This window comes from Heterocephalus glaber, unplaced genomic scaffold (genome assembly GCF_053883595.1).
Source record: "Heterocephalus glaber isolate CG9 unplaced genomic scaffold, H.glaber_assembly_v1.0 deba00001608, whole genome shotgun sequence".
Taxonomy (NCBI): domain Eukaryota; kingdom Metazoa; phylum Chordata; class Mammalia; order Rodentia; family Bathyergidae; genus Heterocephalus; species Heterocephalus glaber.
The window spans coordinates 9,468,591-9,491,808 of NW_028258379.1; the positions used below are offsets into that span (position 1 = coordinate 9,468,591).

General features: G+C 47.0%; 1 protein-coding gene across 4 annotated transcripts in view; it reads left to right on the forward strand.

The window, feature by feature from the left end:
• The window catches only part of Rad51b (RAD51 paralog B), an 828,064-nt gene that overhangs the window by 769,305 nt on the left and 35,541 nt on the right, over nt 1-23,218 (forward strand). The window contains exon 11 of one of the 4 annotated variants that reach the window (XM_087195304.1): nt 14,371-20,394. The exons of 1 other annotated variant lie outside the window; for it this stretch is intronic. In XM_087195304.1, coding sequence (XP_087051430.1) covers nt 14,371-14,540 — 170 coding nt within the window. In that variant the 3' untranslated portion in view covers nt 14,541-20,394. Of the gene's footprint in view, nt 1-14,370; nt 21,108-23,218 lie in introns of those variants that run through there. 2 more of the 4 variants (XM_087195303.1, XM_087195306.1) reach the window with 2 other exon arrangements.

The following is a 23,218-nucleotide window of genomic DNA, read 5'->3' on the forward strand; positions in this document are numbered from 1 at the left end:
CTTGCCGTTCTTTCATTCCTTTCTCTTAGGTTCCTATTCTTTTTTCTCTCCTTTCCTTTTCACTTCCAATTTATAAGCTTATGCAAAGTGGCTACATTATCTGCAGCCATTCAGAACTAGAGGGCAGCTGAGCCCAATCCCAGAAGAGCCGACAGCTCTCCACTCATGGAACCCACATAGCCACCAGGGTCTAGGTTAAGGCCTCACTGGGACCCTTCAGGCAACAAACCTCCAGGCTACAACCCTGATCTGGTTATCTTCTTTTTTTTTTGAGACAAGGTCTTGCTATGTAGTCCAAGCTAGCCTCGAACCTGCAGCAATCTTCCTGTCTCAGCCTCCCAAGTGCTGGGATTACAGGCGTGTGCCACCACATCTGGCCCTGATCTGGTTATAGCTCGTCCTCCGGGACAAAAAAATAAGGTCCCCAAGCAGAAAACACAAACTTTCCTTCTGTTGCTATTAGAAACAAAGCAATAGAGACAGAAGGTTTTGGCCCAGCAAGAACAAAATACTGCTGTCAGCAACCGGGGCCCAAGCTGCTCGCTCTCCTTCCCACTGATGGCGTGGGTGTAACTGGTGACAATGAATGTAACTGGGCCCAGAGCTCTGAAATGTAAGAGATAAGACAAGCAACTACCACACTACTTCCATTCCCTCCTCACCTCCATCTGGCAAGCCCGCTCCTGGTCACGTGGCATGGGGTGGAGGAGGGTCAGCATCGGGCCCGCAGAGGGCTCCTTGTTACATCTTTCCTTCTTTCTTGAATTAAAATCAGGCCTGGCCTAACCCAGTTACACCTGTGCTCCAGTTACCCGTCAAGCACACCAGCCTCCAGGGCCCCATCTAGCCTAGAATCTCTGGCTTTAGGCTAAGGGACCTTGGCAATCATCTCGTCCCATCTCAACCTTCTCAGGAACAGAAGACTCTCCACATGGAATTTGGCCCTCCGCAGGAGCCAGATTTCCTAAACACTAGGACATCCCAGAAGGACAGCCATTCTAACTTCCAGTCCACTTGGGCAGCAAACTGATTCTACCTACACACCATTTGTGGCCACCGTGTGCCACAGAAATGGGTGTTAGTTCCCTGCTTAATGGTCCCTCAGCTCCTGAAGCTGAGCCCTTGGGGTTAGACAGAGAGGATCCAATAAAGTGGATGCAGTTTCCCAAAAGGCAGCACACACAGGGAGCCCCAAGTCTGCAAGTGAGGCTCGGGGAAGACTTTTGGAGGAAATGATATTTCAACTGAAGCAAGAAAATCTCTTCTCATTTGCTGCTTTACCTAGAGCCTAGCACAGGGTTGGCATGTGGTAGATAGTAAATTTGTTAAATGAATGAATGAAGAATGAAGAACAAAGAAATATCTCTACACTTCCTAAGAGCCCTTGATTGTTTATAGGATTTGATGGTGGGTCTAATCATGTATCCATTTACAAAATACCTAACTTGGGGTAATTTGATGCCGTGATTCCCCCTCAGGTCTAAATATGTTTCAGACCTGCAGTGTGCTGTTCCTTTAGTTTTAGAGGTGCTTATGCTGGGTCACAGTTGGGGAAGATGATCCTGCAGGGGATCTTCTAGACCTACCACCCCAAAGCCCCAAGACCACACCACAAAAAACTCTGTAAATGGACCCATCAAAGCATGGAAGCCGAGCCCCAGACAGGTGATTGGATTTAGACCTGGAAGGAAAGATGGGTTAAAATTCTCTGTGCTCAGAGGTTCTGACCACAACCCAAAGCTCCAGAGGAGGTGAGAGGAGAGTGGCACCGTGGACCGCCCCTCTCTTTCTCAGAAGAGGGTGAGAGGTTCTTGGAAATTCGCATAAAGCATCCAAATGAGCAAATCCAGGTTTCTGGGCAGGAATATGGACAGACTGACCAGCTGTTCCATCCCAAGGAGGGCCTGAACTTCAGGAAGCTAGCTTTCTTTTCCAGGAAATATGAAGTCTGCAGTAGTATCCTGAAACTCTCCCAGACCTCAGTGCATGCCCACAACAAGGTGCCACACTTGGGCCTCCAAGAACCTGTCTATTACATACAGCCACAAGGATCCTCTTCCTCTTCTCTAACAAGCACCTTTCCAACATGAGAAATAAGAGCTAGCAACGCTGGGTGGAGGCACACCATGTGTAGTTGTGCAGGCTGTTCACTGCACAAATCCAACTCACCTGGTAAGCAAATAGGGACTCTGTTAGCCAAGCTGTGCCCAGCTGTGGCTGTGTTGACAGAGAGGAAGGGGTGCCCTTTAAAGGTTTGTACATAGGCACCATATGGGATAGTAGTGACCCTGGGTGGAGAGCCCAAAGAATTACATCTGGGGAGAAAAAAACCCAAAACTAACAATTATTCCCTTGCTGCTACCTAAACATTCTAGCCAGGTGTACCTGCACTGATCAGATATGCTAATAAGGCAGACTTCTTAGAAGGTAATAGAATATGATAGATAAACCAGTCAGACCAGTAGGGCTTAATGCTTTATTTTTCTATGTCCTGAGTTTGGATGACAGTGAAAATCCAACTAGTGAGATAGAATACTAAGGAAGGATCCAATGTCTTCTTTCTGTTAAACTACTTTAAGGAAAGCCAAGATTTACAATCCGTATGACCCTTCTGTGTTGGAAACACCAGGGGTTTGGAGGCTCGCCCAGACTCAGGGCCAGAGTATCACTTGCCTTGAGCCTGTTGGTCAGGAAGTGGGCCCCTGAAAGATGGGGTAAAGTGGACATTTTCTTGAGAAAATGACCCTTCCTGAAGAGGCCCAGGCATCTCATCAGAGAACACATTCTGTCCCTGAATGAGTAGTTCTCAGCGCTGTCAGAATGGCAGCGTGATGTGGATGTGATTCCACCTCACGCTGATGGCTCAAGGGGAAAGCACTGGCGTCCTCAGTGCAAATTGCTTACACTGGGGGACACTGAGCAAAGGCAAGGCAGCCTTACACTGGAGGCAGCTACCCTCTCAGAGAAACTCATGCCCCGCATGATATCCTTGGGCATGGTCCCATCTGCCCAGCTCTCCTCAAGGTCAAGAAGGAGCTGTGGCTCTGGGGAAGTCAAGGGGAGGAGGGAGCAGGGCCTGCAGGTCACAGCTCTGCTGGTGCTGCCGGGGACTCCATGGGCCAGGATGGAACGGAAATGCTTGCTGAGACTCTGGGGACCCTTAGCCTCAGTTCCCTGCCTTCCTAGCCCCAAGCCCTCTCTGCCTGCTGCACCAGCCAATCACCCACGAGCACCCAGAGGGAAGCCCAAGTTCACCTGAGGTTTAATGGAAGGGGTGAGGCTCCGGGCTGTGTGAAACTCCTAGCACAAAGGAGCAGCCCCGGGTGGGGACATATGTGCACCCTAGCTAGGAAGATCGAACTGGGTCTGCCGGCTCCTGGTTGGTCCTCTCGGGAAACAGGACTCTCAGAGCTGCTTCAGCAAGTGGCAAGAGTGGTGGGATGAGTGTGTTCAAAGCAAGGGGGAGGACTTTGAAAAGAGTTAACAGGAATGTGTTTTTTACTATAGTACCTTTTTACCAATGTAAACATTCACTGTATTTTTTATCACACCACATACAACCCTAAGTGTTATTGTTGTTTAGAGTGTAAGTGACTTGTCCAAAGTCACAATGCCAATAAGTGCTGGAGGTAACACTCGAACCCAGATCCCATGACTCTGGTGCCCATACTCCTTCCCCCCTAACACTATGGGGATTTCTAGGTCTCTAATGATGCCAGGAGGCAGTACCAGAAGTACTGTGGAAGGAAGACCGTAGGTCCCCCACCCCACCATCACTCCACTTGCCCTACATGAATGTATCAGATTCGAAGTGTTTTACCTAACAGCAGGGACTGAGCCTTCTTCTCACCTGTGTCCCCCCAGCCTAGAGCCAGGTCGGGCTCACGGAAGAGTGTTGACTGAAGGAATGAAGGATTCCTCCTGCAATCCCATCCCGATGGGTGCATGGGGCTCTTGAGAGGCACCAAGTTCTACCTAAGTGGACCTGGGTCTCCACTTCTCACCCAAGGATAGCTTAAGCACACAATTCCATCAATGGCAGCGAAGGGATGTCATGGACACATGGAGTGCCTTTGTGGGATGGGCTTTTGGGTGGTCCTTTGAGCTCTATGCATGGTTCTTGGGGCTCACACCTGTGTGGGGGCTTATCGTACCCCATGTTTTGGCTCCCCTTCGCTTCCCGGGGCTGCTTCAAGGGAGCAAATCTAAACAGGAAATGAATACCTGCCCTTAGCCCTGGTCTCCTTCCCTGAATGGCCACAGTGTGAATGAGGTTTAGACTCCTCCATGGTGTGGCTGGCACCTGGGTGGGCCCAAGCAGCAGCCATAGAAGAGCAGGTACCCAACATCACAGACTAGAAGCCAAGTCACTTACAGGCCTTGAGATGCTCCTCTGGCTGTTACTCCCCACAGTGGTCCATTAGAACAGCTTGACAAATCTGTCAGTGCTGAAGAGTGGACAAATAGAAGACAGGTCCTCCCCACCAGGCATCCACCTTTGAGTGGAGGAGACAATGTACTCAGAGCAGTTAGTGACCACACGAGGTTTGCATGGGGCAACATGACGGGCAGAGCTCCTAAATGAGGATGGTGCTGGGGAGGCAGGAGTGGAAAGGCTGAGAAATAGTTGAGTTCTCCAAAGTGGCTGAGACCTCAGAAGATACTCTTTCCACTCACCACCCAGCAGTTCATCCTTGTGCAGTTACCTTTTGCCACATAACAGACTGCCCTGAAACTTAGTGACTTGGTCCAATTATGACTGTCTTAGTCACTTTTCTTATTGCTGAGACAAAATATCTGACACACAAAGTTAAAGGAGGAAAGGTTTATTTTGGGTCACAGTTTGTAGAGGTTTCAGTCCATAGTTAACTGGCTCCAAGGCAGGGTGGCATGGCAGAGGGGAATTGAAGAGGAGAAACAGTTTATGGCAGGCGGCAGGCAGGAGGTAACAAACTACTAGTGACAACAGCACCTTCTTTCTGCCCCTTTTATACTCTATCTAGGCTACCTGGCCTAGGGCAGATTCTAACTCAATCAGTGGCCTAATTCAGTAATCACATACCCTTAATCCCAGCATTGTACCATGAATTAATCCCAGCACCACACACTCTAGATCCAGCCACCTCTGAAAAGCCCCACCTATGACCACAGGAAGCTTTGGGAGGACATCTAGACACAAACCATAACAATGACTATTACATCATTCACACCTCCAACAGGATCCAGCGAGCCATTCTCTCTCAGAATCTCTTGTTATTGCAGTCAAATGATGGCTAGGGCTGGAGTCATTGAAGATTCCATAACCTGGCCACCCAAGACAGGCTGGCAGTGGCCTGGAGGCTGGGTGAGAGTTCACTAAGGTCTTGACTGCAGTACCTACTTTTGGCCTCTCTCTGTGCTTGGTCTTCTCCTGGGCAGTAGCTGGTTTTTGAGTGAGTGTCCTAGGATCGAAGGCTCTAAGAGACCCAAGCAGAGGCAAGGCTTAGAAGTCCCAGGATGTCATCCTCACTGTATTCTCTTGATCAAGAGTAACTATGGCTAGCATTACTTAGAATTAATCCAATTTCATGTAGATGTACATGCATGAGAGCAAGGAAGAGAATATAAGAAATAAATACATTTTGTTGTTATTGTAGATTTAAGAAGTGAGAAATAGCACCCATAACTGAGGAGGCAGGGGCTGGTTCTACCACACCTTACATAATAAAACCACTTTACAGAGCTTGGAGGAAGACAGAAGAAAAGGAGAGGAAGGGGGAGGGGGAAAAGGGGGCAGGAACTGAGCTCAGCTGTGGTGTGGACTAGGGAAGCCAAAAAGAAAAACTTTTTCCCGAGCCTAGAAGTCAGTCCCCTGAGTCCTACCCTACAGCGTTCCTGCAGAACTCACGCCCCAACATACATTCTTAGACTATGTCCTAGGCCCAGAATTCTGGAACCAGAATGTGGAAGAGAGTGGAAAAAAACACTTACATCATCCTAACCAGCCCACATTTGAGAATAAGCTTGCTACGTGACTATTACTACAAAATTGTTTATCTGCCCTTGCTGCAGCCTGGCCTTTAAGGGACAGTATCTGGTGTCACTGACATCCCAGCAGCAGTTGCCCTGCAGACCTGGAGGTCAAGGATGGTAAAGAAGCTTCTTGCCAAGAGGATCTCACATAAAAATGCCTTTGCCGAGCTTCAGTGATAAAGCACATGCTTAACATGTGAAAGGCCCTAGGTTCAATCCCCAGCACCAGGAAAAAAAATCTCTTCATTTTCTGGTGACCACCACCTGGTAATGGAGCTATGAAGGAAAAAGAAAGCCATCAATTCCTCAGATGTGTGTACACAGGCAGACAGGGTGGACTAATGCACAGAATCCTAGCCTGCAAGTCAGGAGATGCCCCCTTTGATCCCTTCCACCCCCTTGCTTGACTTGCTTAAATGAGCTGCGCATCTAACCAGGCTGCACTTGCACCCTAGAGCTTCGTTCAGAAAGCTCTGCAATCACCTGGTTGTTCCAGACGGCCTTTCCTATCCATTTGGATAATTCAGGCACAAGCACTCACTTCTAAGCCTGCAGTTGGCTTCCCCCGGCCTCTCCCTGTCACTTCCTAGTTCCACATTGAGGGGCAAATCTTTGTAAGTATAAGGCAGAATGAAGTACTCTCACATCACATCCCCACGTTCCACTCTACCCTACTTGACAGACACCTTCAATCTCCTTCCCCAAAACAATAAAATGTAGTTATTACTTACACTGTATTCTCTCTTGCTCTCATGAGTGCGCATCCATATAAAACTGGATTAATTCTATTTCTTGGTTTGTGACACAGTCTCTGTACCATAAATACGTCACTTGTATTTAGCCATTCGGTTATTTTTTAAAATAAATAAACGCCATCCAGGTCACAAACCAAAACAAAACAAAAGCCAGGCCCTTGACAATAAACCAATATATCTTCCAAATCCCAACTGGCAATAAGCAGGAAAAAACAAGAAAGGGCCGGTCACCCAGCATAAACAAGACAGAGGAGGCCCATTCCTTCAAACCGGTTTCATTTTTTGCATCCAAAGAAGGCGTCTTTTCCAAATGACTCGCTTTTTACATGGCCTAAATGTCCTATTACTCCCCGTCATTTAAAACCTGGGTTCCCAATTGGTATATCATTTTATTTTAATGATATTTAATGATTCCTGCACAAACATGGAAAATGACTATTTCTTTTTTCAATTAAACACGTCGTGCCCAGTAAACTAAATCAGCTTCTCTTTCAGCGCGCGGCGGGGAGCAGGAGGGAAAGGGTTAACACCGCGCCCCGCGTTCCCGGGTGGAAAGGCTTCGGAACCCGCGCGGGAGCGCGCGCCGCGCATGCGCCCTGCCAAGATATGTGTGTGTGTGTGTGTGTGTGTGTGTGTGTGTGTGTGTGTGTGTGTGTGTGTGTGTGTGTGTGTGTGTGCGCGCTCGCGCAGAGCGGGGGGGCGGTGGCGGACAGCGGCTCTGCGCACCCGGCCGACCAGCATCACAAAGACCCGCTTTGTTCTCTGGGCGCTGTTTTAAATATCTGACGAATATTGCCCCGATGCTTGCGCCAAATCCCCCGACACAAGGGCGCATTGTGGGGCCGAGCGAGTGGCGAAGGGGCTGGGGGCGGCCGGCCGGAGAGGGCGCTCCGGTTGCACCAGAGACGCAGCCTTTCGGGTCGGTCGCGCCGCTTCGCGGGCTAGGCTCTGAGGTTGGAGGCGGGGTTGGCGGGTCTGTGTTCCTTTTCTAATCCCAGAAGTACGAATTGGGAAGTAAGGACCCTTGCTCAGAAGACAACGGCTTCCCAGGCAAGCCTGAAAAGCTGTGCTGAGGGCTGAGCGGAGCCCGCGGAGGGGCGCGGTCCCAGTTCCAACCCCGGCCTCGAGCAGGCAGTGCCAGCCGTGCGGGGGCCGTGAACCCGCGAACCAGACGCTTGGCTTCTTATCAACCCATCGCTGTACATATTGAGAAAGTGCTGCACACTCTGACACTTTGAAAAGCACGGCATTCCAGCGCTAACCAACCCTAACGAAGGGGGCGGCGCGCAGAGTTCAGCCTCCCCCCCAAGTTCAGGGCCCGAGACCGCGCGTGGAAAAGGCGTCACCCGACGGCCTGCAGCCACAGCTGCGAAGCCAAGCGGAGGCCCACTGCGGTTTAGGAATGGGCCCCCGGGAAAATCACACCTTCCGTGGTACGGTCCCTCCCTTCAGAGAGGAACTGGGGATGGTTGCGATGTAGTTCCAACAAAAGTCGCCTTTCAGCTGGCAGAGGAGCCGACCCGCCCCGCCTTTCCCTGGCCGGGTCGTGCTGGCCTCCTCTGAGGGCTGCAGGTAGTTTTCCTTACCAGCTCAGGTGGTTTCCTGTGGCTGCAGAGACGTTCTTGCATTGTCTCCCGGGAGGCTTGCAAATAGGAATCACAAAACCCACCGCTCTTCCCCGGTTTTCTTCTTTAAACGTAGAGAACAAACTGCCTTTCAGACTAGGTCTTGAAAACTCAAAGCAAAACAAAACGTGGACCTTAGCAATTCTGAAAAATGTGCTTGATCTTAAATTTAATTAAAAGGAGGTTTTTCATGTCCTGTCTTGTGAACAAAGCCTGCATACTCCTCAGCATCCAGAAAAGAACTTACAACCTTTCAATCCATGAAGGTAAAAGGGGAGGAATCGCCTGGGAAGATTGATTCAGAAGCAAAAGGCTTTGTAGTTTCCTTGTGCCTGTTCTAGGCCTGAATGGAAGCCCCAAAGTCTTCCCTCTGTTTGTTATAAATCCTGGAATCAAACTTATATTTTCCAGCTGCAAAGAGTATAAATATCTTCTAGGATAATTTAAGTCATACACTATATATTTTTCACATTTCAAATATTGTAATACCTTGAACATTAGAGCTGATAGGTCAGAGATCATCGATCCTCATTTTGCAAATGAGGGAATTTGTCCAGAGCCACTTAGAGCCTCCAGAGCCGAGGCCATCCTGGAGTCCCGGGCTCTTATGCCCAAAATCCATTTATCTATCTCGTTCCATCCCTGCCAACATACCAGTTAGTCATGGAGTAGAACACCAGGTTTTCACCGAACACTTCCTCACACAGCTTTTCACATATGCTTTAATGAAAGGTTCTTGGCATTCCAGTGCCTTTGAAGAACAGGTCTCTTCTCAGTATGTCCCCTAGAACTCCCCCCAGGCCTAGAGACACAAGTCAGGTGCTGCTGCCAGGATTGCTAAGCGGCAGAGAGCTCCTGCAAATCTGTTTCTAGGCACTCTTGGGCCTCCTGAGGAATTTCTTCAAGCAGTAGTAAGTGTCCTTTCACCACTCTGTTGGCTGTATGCCCCTATCTCTGGAGAAGATAACAGGCTGACTCAGCCTGGATGAAGACACACTGTATGAGGCGGTGCTGCCTAGGACTTGACCACTCCTCTATCGCCATGTGCAGACTCCCCAGCTGTGAATCAGCATGGCTGACCCAGCAATACCCTCCCCGCTCATGCACCTCCAGATTCAGGGATGCTGGGAAGTTCGTCATGATGCCTATGATGCCACACACAGCTTAGAGAGCAGCCTCACCAAGCTTCAGGGAGTGTGATCCTTCTAGATGACCTGCAGCCAGTACCTCTGCCTTTGGCACACCCTCCTCTTTTATACCTTCTACCTTGATCTACGACACCACCACCTCTAGACCAAGCCCTGGTTTTAAGCTCCCCTAGCTTGGTAGATAAACCAGCAGCAAATCAAGCTGTCACAAGGTAACACCCTGCTGGCCAGTGATTCCATGTTAGCAGTGTCACCTTTTGACTGCTGGGTAGTGTTTGTGCAAGTATTTGAATACTTTCTTACATTTTGACCTTATTATTTAGCAAGAATGAGTGGAAATGGAAAAATGAAGTGCTGATGCTAGTGATAAGAAGGGCAGGTCTCTTAAACCTAATATAATTGAGACAAAGATGGAAATCATTAGGCGTGCTGAATGTGGGGAATATTTACCCTCAATCAAATGCTCATTGGATTTAAGCCAGGCAACTGCCTGCTCAATTGTGAGAGAAAGGAATACACAAAGAAGGCATATATGAAATTCAGGACATATACGGTCAAAGATTTGGCCTGAAAGACTAGTATAATTAGGCACTTACCATATAAGCATTGATTTAGTAAGTTTTTGTGGGCCTGGCTGGGGAGGTACTATGAGACTGGAAGTCGAGAATATACAATGATAATATTGTTTAGCTTCCTGGGAAGAGAACCTTCCCTTCTAGCATGCAAGTATGCTGCTTGTCTCTTGTACGTTAGGCTGCTGGGCTGTCAGGAGTGCATCAGGTACAAAGGGAGGGAGTCCTGAGACAGGGTCTGTGGGGCTCACCATAGCACCAAGGCCAGGGACAAGGCCTTTCCTGAATGTGCTGCAAGGTATGGAACCTGACTCAAAAGAGGCCCTCCCACCACATGGTTGTCACAGCCCATGTGCCCAACTTACAGAAAATCATGAGTCAAAAAGCCAAGCACGGTAGCACATGCCTGTAATCCCAGCAATCTAGGAGGCTGAGGCAGAAAGATTGCAGTTTCTAGGCCAGCCTGGGAAACTTGGCAGCTTAAACCCTGTCTCAAAATAAAAATAATAATTTTTTAAAAGGAGGACTGGGGTTATAGCTCAGCGTGAAGGCCCTGGGTTCAATCCCCAGTGTGGGGGGCCCAACAAAGAATAGAGCTGGGGATGTAACTCAGTGGAAGCGGAACCATTTGTTTCTGAATCTTTCTTTGCCTCAAGTTCCCCTCTTTGGGGCCCTTCTCACCCGCTTGAGAGTCTTTAGTCCCAGCTGCTACACTGCCCTTCGAATCCCCTGGGTGGCTCTTTAATAATACTTATACTGACTCCTTGAACCGCAGGCTTCTTGCTGAGTTCTCCCCGCTCTCCTTAGCAAAACAACCCAGCCACGCTCTGCGCCAGAGTCCTCCTCTCTCGGGGAGGCCGGGCAGCCAAGGGAGTGCAACTTGGGATCATGGTGTGATGTCTGAGCAGGCTCTTCAGAAACACCCTGGCCTTTTCCAGGGTCACCATCCAGACAGGATGCCCCTCACGGCTGTCGTGACTCCTGGGGATGGAGGTGAGGAGCTCCATGTCAGGGCGCTCAGCCTAACTGGCCATTGCCCGGCTCCACCAGGCCAGCGGAAGTCAGAGCTCCGTGTTCCACCCCTGTAGTCACCAGTGTTTGCTTAGCACACCCTTCCCCTGCCCCCCTGGGCTTTGACAATGAGACAAAATTGCCCAAAGAAGCCTGAAAAGTTCCAGCTCAGAGGAGCCTACCGCAGGCCCACCGCCCACTCCACCCTGCACAGCGTCCAGTGGGCCTGTTTGAGGACTCCTGAGCCATGGTCTCCAGGTGTAGCGGCTCTCAGCTCAAGTTAGCGCCACTTACCCTCCAGCCCCTGTGCATCCTCCAAGCTCTGGGGCTGTGCCCAGAGTCCACTTGATAGAAAACTGATGCTTTTCCTGTGGGGCAAACAACTCTGATCAAGACATGTCTGTCAGGGCGTGGCTTGGCAGAGCTACATTGCCAAGGCTCAGATGCATCTCTCTTGTGTGATTTCCCAAAATTCAGTCAGGAAAACATGCCTTCCCGCTGACCAGCCCCAGTTCCCCCACCAACATCTGCATTCCCCCAACAATACAGAAGAGGAGCCAGTAGCCGGCCTCCCTCCAAGGAGGACAAGGCTGTAATTCAGCGGGGCTCCAGTGACATCCCGCCCGCCCGTGAGAGTGCAGCTGGGCAGTCTATGAACAGTGCTCGAGTCCCAGGGGGAAGGCAGCCCTGTTCTCTAGCCCACAAGCGCCTATTGTTCACTTTCTTGTTTTTCTCCAAATGTTTAGATGTGCTTAGAGCGCAGAAAAGCCAGAAACCAAGGCTATCAGCCAGGGTGAGCCTGAGGCAGGGAAGCCTGGGCTGGAATTCAGTGGGGCCCCCACCCCCTCCCCAGTTGTTCCCACCTCTCCTAAACTGTGACGGCGCTGGGGTTAGGGGAGGGCGTGGCCTCTTCCTGGCCAGGGCTATTTGAACAGCAGCGGGTTTGGGTTGTTCCAGCAGGGGAGGTGTGAGAACCCAGCTCCGGCTGCTTGGTGGGCAGCCACTCTCAGCTCCCCACGCTACACTGGGGCTGTCTGAAATGTGGGCCAGAGAGCCTGGGCCTCTCTTCTAACTGCTTGCCACTGACCAAAGCTCTTGAAGGCTGATGGGAAGAATTGAGTGTTGGCCAAGAACTGGGGCTCCAAAGCTCTACTTCTTGGGTTTGACTCCTGGCTTCAGCTCTTGTTAACTGTGCAACCTTGGGCAAGTTACTTAGCCTCTCTGAGCCTGAGTTTTCTCATTGGTAAAAGAACACCTACTTCATAGAGCTAGTGGGGATTCCACAGAATAATCGAGTATGGGCATAAAATGCGTCCTCGATCCCTGTGGGTTATTCTTCGTGTGATTATGACCCGAGATTACTATTAGACTATCCTGAAGCTGCCCCTTTGCTCAGAGCATCCCCTTTGCACCTAAACCGAATGCCTCCCCCCATCTCTAGTTGTGGGTCAGGATGGCAGTGTGCCAGGGAAATGAAGGATGAAGTGCCTGTGACCTAGGAGAGGAAAGAACGGCTCCAAAGCCCAACTTTTCCACCCACACCCCAGTTCCAGTCCGTTTCTCTAGGGCCCATATTACCTGCCCTCTCCTGCGCCTGGAATTCTTAGCCGACCATGTGGCTCCTGATCCCAAAAAAGCCACGGGAACCCTCCCCACAGTCTGGACAGGAAAACACCTCTCCACTGTACACACACCTTGGTGGTCACAACTGGTCAGCCACCCAAGGGGGTGCGATGGGCAAATGGGGTCTCTAGAAATTACTGCATCAAGGTGGGTGGAGATCCAATCCCAACCAGGTCTGGGATGCCGAGTGCAATTTAGAGATTTGGGGCTTAAGGCCTTTGGTGTGGAGGGAGATGGACGGAGAGAGTGGGAGGGAGCCCAGAAAAGGCCGGAGAGGTGGACCAGGCTCTGAGTTCTAATCCTCCGGGCTTGTCAGGTGGGACTTTGGTGTTTCTGCCTCCCCAAGAAACAGAACTCTAATGATCCCCTTCAGACTCATTAATCCTTCCAGGAATAAGACCCTGGGAGCCTCTTGGTGACAGGGCCATATGGTTTCCTTATCTCCCTTATCTCCCAGCACTCACCTTCCATTTGGAATGTTTATCCCAAGATAAGGATCAGATTCCACTTAGGGTGATTGAATGGGGGCTCCCCTGCAATTTCAGATGAATGGGCGATCTGATCCAATCAGAGATGAGCCAGACAAGACTCTGCTAATGGATAAGACTCCTCCTCCTCTCCCAGCCCCTCCCCCTGCACCCCCACTTCCTCCTTTCCCTAGAGGGCTCCCCTCTTCCACCAGGTAGCTCCATTCTACCTGCTTTAGGTAGCAGAGGGGGGGTTCTGTGAAAGATCTCCATTGAACAGAAAGGAATTGCTTTGAACAGTGTCTTAAAAACAGGGGATCTAATACCAACCCAGCAATTTTCCATAAAAATGTAATATAAATACACACTACACATCCAATTTGAAATTTTCTTGGGTTTTTTGGTTTTTGGGTTTTTGAGACCCAGCTGTATAGTTACAGTTGGGTTATAGTTATACAGACCCACTGCATAGTTCGGGCTGGCCTGCAACTCACTATGTAGCCCAGGCTAGCCACAAACTCATGGTGATCCTCCTGCCTCAGCCTCCCAGGTGCTGGGTTTACATTCATGTGCCACCACATCTGGCAAAATTTTCTAGTGGACACACTAAAAAGGTAAACATAAACAAGTGAAATTAACTTTAAGAATACGTTCTATTTGTAATTCATTATTTGTCATATTTATTTACTATAATACAATAATACATTTTCTTTAACCCCAAAATATCATTTCAACATGTAACCAATATAAAAATGACTTGGGATATAGTTCACATTCGTTTTTTATACTTAATCTTCAATATCTGGAGTGTATGACAGCTATGGAATGGGATAGGGTAGATCTGAAGTAGATCACACTGGGAAAGGTGGGGCCAGGGCACAGTATGGACAAAGTGGCCATTCCCCAGGGTAGCAGCCAGAGACAGCCCCTGTGCAAAGATGCACAGTTCACACCCTTGTTCCCAGTCCAAACTGAGACGTGGGCTTCATCTTGCTACCCCTCCTTGCCCTCCTCCCAGGGAGGAAACACACATACACAAACATTTTTAAAAAGTGGTAGCAATTTTTACTGCTCCTAACTTAATGTTAGTTACTTCACCTGGTGATAAAATTATTCATCAAAGTGTCTGTACATCCCTGTGTGCTTTTTCCTCTCAGCTGCTAAAAAGCAAAGATTGTGCCCATCGTCACAGAGCGTTCACGCCGTGGGCTCTGCTGCCCTTCGGAGGAAGAGAGGAGACCAACCATATGCATACAGAGTCAGCTGTGGCTCACTACTGCCAGTGGATGCTCCCTGGTTCAGGAAGGGAAGCTGTGGCTCCAACTGATGAGACTCCCAGGCAGAGCATGGAGTGCGTTGCTCAGCCAACACCGTGTCTAAGTGACTGCTCAGGCTTTGGACAGGGAAATGGAAGGGAGTTAGAGTCTTGGGATCTGCGTGTATACTGTGCACCTGGCTTTTTCTGACCCTAGTGAGTCTTTCTCTTTCTTCTCTTTTCTTTTCTTTCCTTTCTTTCTTTTTCAGTACTGAGGGTTGAACCCAGGGCCTTCCCACTGAGCTACAACCCCACCCTTTTTGTTAATTTTTTTAAACTTTGAGACAGAGTCTTGCAAAGTCACTAAGTTACTCAGGCTGGGTTTGAACTTACAGTTCTCCCGCCTCACCTCCCCAGAGTGATAGGATCACAGGCCTGCACCACTCCTAGAGACTCTTTAATGAGTAGGTAATGTAACCCATCTCCTGTTGAAGCAGGGTTGTGCTCAGTGGCTTCCTGACCTTACAATCCAGATAAACATACTAAAAGAGAAAGAGGGGACAAGAGTCCTGAGCCCCAAGTGAAAGAGAGGTGAGGGGTCAGTTCAGCCTCCTCAGAGAGGACCTTCCCAGACCTCGCTGTGTAAGACTGCTCACCGGAGCCTCTCTCTGCTTTGTTTTCTGATCACTGCTAATCCTTGGCATCCTGTTATGATCGCTCATGTTGACTGCTGTCCTCAGCTTTGGTTCTCGCTGCCACTCCAGAGCCCAGAAGATGCTTGTCACTCTTCCTACACAGTTGTTGGCTGAGGCAAGAGTGCCTGGAGGTGGTGCCAGGCAGACCGAGCTGGCCTGGAAGAGAAGACAAGAACAAGCTGTTGAGAAGCCAGCAAGGCGGGGGAGGGGTGCAGAAGCAGAGCGAGATGCTGGTCTGTGTGTGCAATTCCCCTAGTCATGGGGAGACAGAGAAGAATTAGCAAAGTGGAAGAATGTGATTGCAGCACAAAGGCAGTGAGATTATTTTGTCAGCAACATTTGGATCCCATTGGTGATGAGAGACATGTGGGCCCAGCAAGGAGACAATTGTGGTAGTCAAGACAGGATGTGAATAAGACATAAGAAGTGTTTCATCAGTGGGATGGAAAAGAACCAGGGTTGTGGAAGCCAAGAGAAGGAGTAGAAAGGGTTGGCCCCAGCCTCACATGTGCCTCTTCTCAGGCCCCCTCAGTGTGTTACACATGCACACTTGCACACACAGGCTCCCCACTGGCAGTGCATTCAGAGGCCCCCATTGCACATCCTAGCACAGCTTCGAAGCCCACTCCAGCTTCTGACTTTGGTCTTTGTCCCCATTAGCATCTCATCTAGCTGTGACCTTTGTGGGAATGAGAAGAGCAGGGCCCAGAAACTCCAGAGGAGGCACTATGCTCTCCAGTAACAGGTTAGATGCTTTGGGGAGGGAAGCAGCCTCAGAGAAGTCTCCAGGTCCTCTGGGACAACAAGGAGAGAAGGCCCAGAGAAGGAAGACCTGAGAGAGGAGACAGTTCCCTCTGAACTGGGCAGGGTGGGCAACTGTGAGCTGACATCCTCACTCACACATGTGTGAGCCATGTGAAGGGTCTGTAATAGAGACTGGGGGCCCGCAGGAGGCGAATGAGCTTCTTGTTAGCAGTGGGTGGGGACATGCTTGGAGAGCCAGCTGAAACAGGACTTTTTATTTTTAAAGAGCCTTAGATTGATGTCTCTGCTAGCCTAAATATAACTGAGCAGCCAATTTCCTTCCAGCCAGGCCACACCTCCGAGCAAGCTCCAGGACCTTATGTTTAAGGAGAGGGGGAAAAAAGCAAGAGCGAGAGAGCAAGAGAGCGAGAGAGGAAGGAATCCACAGATGGAAAAGGTCACACAGTCAGCCCTCTGGGTGTGCTGGGGGAGGGAAATGGATGAGCTGGTTGTAGACACTCTGCAGTCCCCTGGCCTCACGCTCAAGGAAGAAAGCTTGAGAACTGCTGGGCAGCAGGGAAAGGATCTGTCTGGCCTAGGAAGGGACAGGTAAGGCCCAGGCTTGTGCTCAGAGAGCTGAGAGGGCTGAGCGAGCATGCATGTCATTGCAAAGCAGTGCCACAAGTGATGGCACCCATGTGCCTCCAAACAGAGGGCTGTGAGCACTCAGAGGAACCGTTTTGTATGCTGGAGGACCTGGAAAGTTCATCTTAAAGGAAGAAGGATTTGAGCTGAATCTTAAAGGACATAGACAGAGAGAAAATAAGAAGCTGAGACAGAGTGGGCAGGATGCACTTGGGAGACTGTGAGTACCCAGATTGGACAGGGGTAAAAGAATATGAAAATAAGTGGAAGGTAGGAGCTTCAGGTCTCACACCTCTACCAAAAGCATGTCCTTGAGTCTGTTGATAAAAGAGAGCCATGCAAGTGTTGGGGAGAACACTGTCTGTGCAACTCAGATTTAAGGAAGGTTTCTTGGGCAATAGGAGTAGTGATAGCTTCCTTTGGGGGAGGTCAGTGGGCGGTCTGAGTTAGGAAAGGCAAGGCTAGCCACCATAGCAGACCCCAAATCTCAGTAACATAACACAGTAGAAGTTTATTTCTTACTCGCCCAAAGGTAATGTGACACAGGGGTAAAGGGAGGCTCTGCTCCCGGTTAGTTCAAGGATCCTGGTTAGAAGGGCTCTTCAGCCTTCAACACATGGCCTTGGGGGTTGCCCTGGAATTAACATCCACCTGTCTGTCACATGAGAATGTCCCAGATCTCACAGGAGGTCTTTTTTTTTCACAGCCCCACCCACTTGCAAGGAGGGTGGGGTTGTGGTTACTATAGTTTAGATCATGAGTGTTCCCAAAAGGCCTGTAGTGTTGAAGGCTTGATCCCCAGCCCATGGTGCTTCTGGGGTAGTGGAACCTTTAAAAGTAGGAGCCAAGTTGGAGGAAGTAGGTCACTGGGGGTGCAGGCCCTTGAAGGAGATGTTGGGACTGTATTTGTTCCTTTCCCACTACTGGGACAAAATATCCAATACCCCTAAATTAAAAGAGGAGAGATTATCTCACTGTTTCAGAGGGTTCAGTCAAGGGATGCCTGGATTCAAGGCAGAAGCAACATGGCAGAACAGTCTAGCAGAATGTCATAGTGGAGGAAAGCTGTTCAAACCAAGTCAGCTAGGAAGCAAAGAGAAAAGGGAAGAGCCAAGGACAAGAATACACCTTCCAGGTCGTGCCAGCACTCTTCCCACTAGGCCCTACCTCTTAACAGCACATTCAGCTATGAACTCATCAGGGGATTAATCCACTCATCAGGGGATGAGTGTTAATCCACTGACGAGTATAGCACCCCTATGAGCCAATCACATTCCAAAAACCCCACCTCCTTTGGGGGACAGTTTAGATCTGAAGCATAAAGGGAACCCTGCCCGCCCTGCCCCCCTTCTCAACCAGCATGAGGTGAGCAGCTTTGCTCTACCATGCACTCCTGCTGTGATGTACTGTCTTGCCACAGGACCAGAGGCAAAGGACCAAGCAGCCAGGGACTAAAACTTCTGAAACTGTGAGCCCAAACAGCCCTTTTCTCCTTATAAATTGACCATCTCAGGTATTTTATTACAGCTACAGACAGCTATCAGTGGTTATCTCTGGCACAGAACTGGAAGAGGGACTGAGATCTGAAGGAGCATGTCAGCCACAGAAATGGAGAGGCAGGTCGAATGTCTCCATGTATGAATGAAATTAGAAGGAGAAAGAGCCAGAGAAAGCAATCAGCTTGAGGGTAAAGACAGAGAACACGACAGTGCCCCAGAGACTTTGAGGAAGGTGGAGACTGAGAAAGGCCCTTTCGATTGGCCTCCACAAGGCCTGTGGAAGAGGTGGACAGAGCCAAGTTTTATGGCTTTGGGAGTGTCCAGTAATGATTCCCCTAGTACTTCCCATAAGCACATCCCTGAATTAGGTCTCCCTGACCTCCTGCCTGACATGTCCCAGAAGGGATCCCTTTCCGGGAACTTTCAGGATAATCCTGAAATAGGCACTTAGACCTTGAGCAAGTAACTTAATCTTTCTGAGCCTCAGTTTCCTCATCTATTAAGTGGGGATACTAGTAGCTGCTTTTCACACATCTGCTGTATAAAGTGCTTAGCACAATGCCAGTATGAGGTAGTTCATGCAACAGCATTTATTGTACACCTACTGAGAGCCAGGAACCTTTTAAGATGTTGGGGATTTAAAGAACCCAAAATACCTAGTTCAAGAAGCTTATGCTCTGACAGGATTAACAGGCACAGAAGCAGATTCTTAAAATACAATATTGTAAATCCAAGGATGGTGGCCTTCGTAGAGGAGGGAGACCCAGCCCTGGCTGTTGAGAGAGGTGACCAGCTTACTGTTGTTGAAGAAGAAGAGTTCCCCAAGGGTGGATTGGCATATTCCAAGATTAAGGAACTACAGGGAGGAAAGGAGTAGCATTGAGTACGGTGAGCTTCAGCACCATGTGTGTGTATTGGGACAAGTACTCACAATGGGCAATGTGGGACTCCTACGGAGTGTATGTCTCTAACCATAAAATTGAAATGGGGAGAGCTATGATGGGAAATGTAGGCAGGATCTTGAATTTTGGGGCCTTATCTATTGTGTCAATAGACTACACTGTAGGCAATGAATGATTCTTGAAAAGCTTTAAGCTGGATACTGATAATGGTTATATTTGCATTCTAATGAGTTCATCCTGATTGCTACTTGGAAGGGAGATTTGAGAAAAGAACAGAGGGTACGAAGCTGAAGACACAGTTCAAAAAAAGATGATAAAGATGTACAGAAAGCTATGGTAATGATAATAATGACTATAATCACACCTACTATGTGTTGCATGTGTACTACATACTAGCCCTGTGCTAAAGGATTGAATTTCAAGTACCACTTATTCATTGCTGGGACATAGAAGAACAGTTGAAATTTTATATTAGTCTTGTTTCCTGCAACCCACTTGTAATCAATCACTTATGAGTTCTAGGAATTTTTCTGTTGACTCTTTGGATTTTCCACATAGATGATCATGTCATCTGCAACAAAAAAGACTGTAGAGAATTGGTGTGATTTCTTTCCTAAATAATTGGTAGAATTTACTAAAAAAAACCCATATGGATCTGGCTTCTTCTCTTTGGGGAGGTTGTTAATTATTGATTCAATTTATTGAATGGTTATAGGCCTATTCAGTTTATCTGTTTCTTCTTATGTGAGTTTTACCTGATTGTGTTTTTTCAAGAAATAAATTCATTTCAAATTTTGATAAGTTGTGTTTCCATTTTCTTTTAGTTCAAAATATTATTTAATTTCTCTTGAGATTTCTTCTTTGACACATGCTTATTTGCAAGCATGATGCTTCATCTCCAAGTATTTGGAAATTTTCCAACTATCTTTCTGTTATTGATTTCTATTTAATTTCATTGTCAACTGAAAGCAGATATTGTATGATTTATTTTCTTTTTTCTTTCAATATTTTTGTTATTAAAAATGAAATTGTGACAAAGATGTGTGCATAAATCTTTGCTCCTTTTAGATTATTTCCACAGGCAAGGGTTGCCAGATGAAATATAGGATATCCCTCTACATTTGAATTTCAAATAAACAATGAATAAATTTTTAGTATAAGAATGCTTGTCGTGCTTCCTTTTCTCTCATTGCTGAGACAAAATACCCAACACCCAACCCATGTCTAGCAGCATACCGACAACTGTGGGGCCAGTTCTGTGGAGAAGTGTTTTCATACATTTTAAGGCTAAAATGAGACTCAACTAACTCATGTATGCCTTGATGAGACTTCTAGTGGTTTCCTTTAGACATCAGTTGACCCTTAATTAGAATTTCAAGTCTCTGTGTCAGCACAGTGCAATTTCTTTTTCCCTTTATCCCTTCCCTTTATATATATATTTTTTTTAATCAGAAAATAAAGATAGTTAAATCTTGAGGTAGGATGTAAGTCATGGTTTAAATGAGGAACAGTCAGTATAACAGATTCTTTCCTCTTCTCTGTACAAAATGAGTTTATAATTAAGAGCCTTATGCCATGAGGGTGGAGAACCTCAATCACTGTGCCAGTGAAGAAGACCACATGGCCTCCTGCAGACACACAGCAGCCACTTGACAAGCTTCTAGCAGAGCTGCTGTTAAGGCCCATTCCCTCCTCGGTGCTGAGTACATTTTAGGACCAGGCCAGGAATAAATATATTTTGTCTTTCCCAGAAAAAAAAAAAAATACCCAACACCCAAAGTTAAAGGGGAAAAGGTATATTTAGCGCAGTTCGTAGAGCCTTCAGTTCAAAATTGGCTGGCTCCCAGGCAGGGTGGCACATGGCAAAGTCAACAGTTCAGGGCTGCGGAACACAGCAAAAACAACAAGGCATGGGGGAGGAACCCTCAATAGCATCTCTCTGCCCCTTTTATCTTATGCAGACTACTTACTGAGGGTAGCACTCACACCCTTAATTCTAGTGCCCTCTGGCCTAGCATTGCACCATGACTCAATCACTCTAGATTCAGCCACCTCTGAAAAAGCCCCACCTCATTTGCATGAGGCTATGGGGGGCATCTAAACACAAGCCAAAACAATGCTCAAAATATTGCCTGGGATAGACTTATTCTAAAAAATGTATTCATTTTATACATACAGTTCAAATTTAACTGACCATCTCTTATTTTTATTTGCTAATCCTAGCAACTTTATTATAGGAACAGTTCCCAGGAGTGGATTAAAACTGATGAACATTTTCAGGTTCTGGGTGCACACGGCCAAAGATTTGTTCAGTAAACTAGTGGCAGTTTTCTCTCCTCTCATAGTGAATGAGCATGTTTGTTTCCTCACAAAACTGGCAGCTTTGTGCCATTTCACTTAAAAATAAACAAAACTTTGCTTCTTTGATGGTATGCAGGGAATGATCACTTATGAAGCTTTGATTATCAATGAAGCTGACTTTTTTCCCAAGAGTTTTGCACTTCCCATTATGGATGCTGTCCTGTCTTTTGCTCATTTACCTTTTTGTTTCTCTTGTCAAATCATCTGAATGCTTAAAGAACATTTGTCTTATGTCTTTATCACAGCTTCTTGTTTGCCTTTTAATTTGGCTTATATTATTTTCCAAAGTAAAACCATTTTTAAACATTTCATGTGATCAAATCCCTAGGACTTTCATGATTTCTCCATTGCTTTTTTTCTCTCTCTCTTTTTTTGCTTTTTTTTTTTCTCTTTTTTTTCTCCATTGCTTTTATCTCCAGTCCCTTCTCATTAGAGATAGGTAGGACCCTTTGCCTATATTTTCTTCTAGAAATCTTCATAGGTTGTTTTTTGTGGTTTTTTTATTTAAGTCTTTAAACTATATGGATTTTATTTGAAAATGCTGTACAATGTTTCTACATTGATTTTTTCCCCTCAAATCTCCAATCTGTCTCAGCCCTATTAGGTGAATAAAATCCCTTCTTCCATGATGTGTGATGCATCCTAAGTCTCATACGTGAAGAAAAATCCATTTTCCTTAAAAGCAACCATATTTATGTCACTTAATCTCTCTAGACCTTATTTAATTAACTATAAAGTGAGACTATTATGTAATTCATTCATATGTTCAAAAGGTATTTATTGAGCATCTTACACACATGGTACATACGTGAGATTTTGTAGAGCATTAAAATTCTAAATAAGAAGGAACTTTTATGTATTTGTCTTCAAATCAATGGAGGAAATTACCATAATTTGTTTCATCTGTTGCTTTTTATTCATATATTTTGCATTAATCTACTCTCTTTTTTTTTTTTTTTTGGTATCAGGGTTGGAACTCGGGACCTTGCGCTTGCAAGGCAGGCACTGGAACCACTGAGCTAAATCCCTGGCACTTAATCTACTCTCTTGATGCTTAATTTTATTCATATCCTTTTCAGGAGTTTTACCTCTTGGTGCTATATCACTTTTTTATTGCATTGGGAAATATTGGGAAAATATTTCAAAATGATAATGATGTAGTAAAATCTTATAGTAAAGGTGGTAACTGATATTATAGTTTATCTCTACTTTTAAAGAAAATGCCTCTAATGATGTGGCATGAAAAATAACTTTGAGCTGGGCATGGTGACATATGCCTATAATCCTAACACTTAGAAGGCTGAGGTAGGACAATCACCACAAGTTTGAGGCCAGTCTGGGCTACATAGTCAGTTCAAAGCCAGCCTGAACTACATAGTGAGAGAAGCTCTCTTAAAAAATTGAAGCAGCTAGGGGCCGGGGATTTAGCTCAGTGGTTCTGACCGCCGCGCAAGCACAAGGTCCCAAGTTTGATCCCCAGTACAAAAAAAAAAAAAAAAATTAAAGCAGCTGGGGATTTAGCTCAGTGGTTCCACCTCTTGCCTCGCAAGTGCAAGGTCCTGAGTTCAATCCCCAGTACCAAAAAATACAATAAAACTCAAGCAAATGAACTACAACAAAAAAGAAAAAAACCTTGGATTTTAAGTTAGAAAGTATTTTCATGTTAATCTAGGAATTGTCTGTTCTTATTCTAAGAGAGTTAAAAACTCAAGAATGTTTAATCTTACTAGATGTATTTTTCAGAGTCTCTTAAGGGTATTATATCATTTTTTCTTTAAGAGTGTTCCACTTTGAAGAACAAGTACTACTAACCTGTGTAGCAAAAACTGTCATTTTTTTTCCGTTAAGTTTATTGGTACGTTTTAGGTATAAAATACAGTTACATTCATCATTGGGATCTTGTA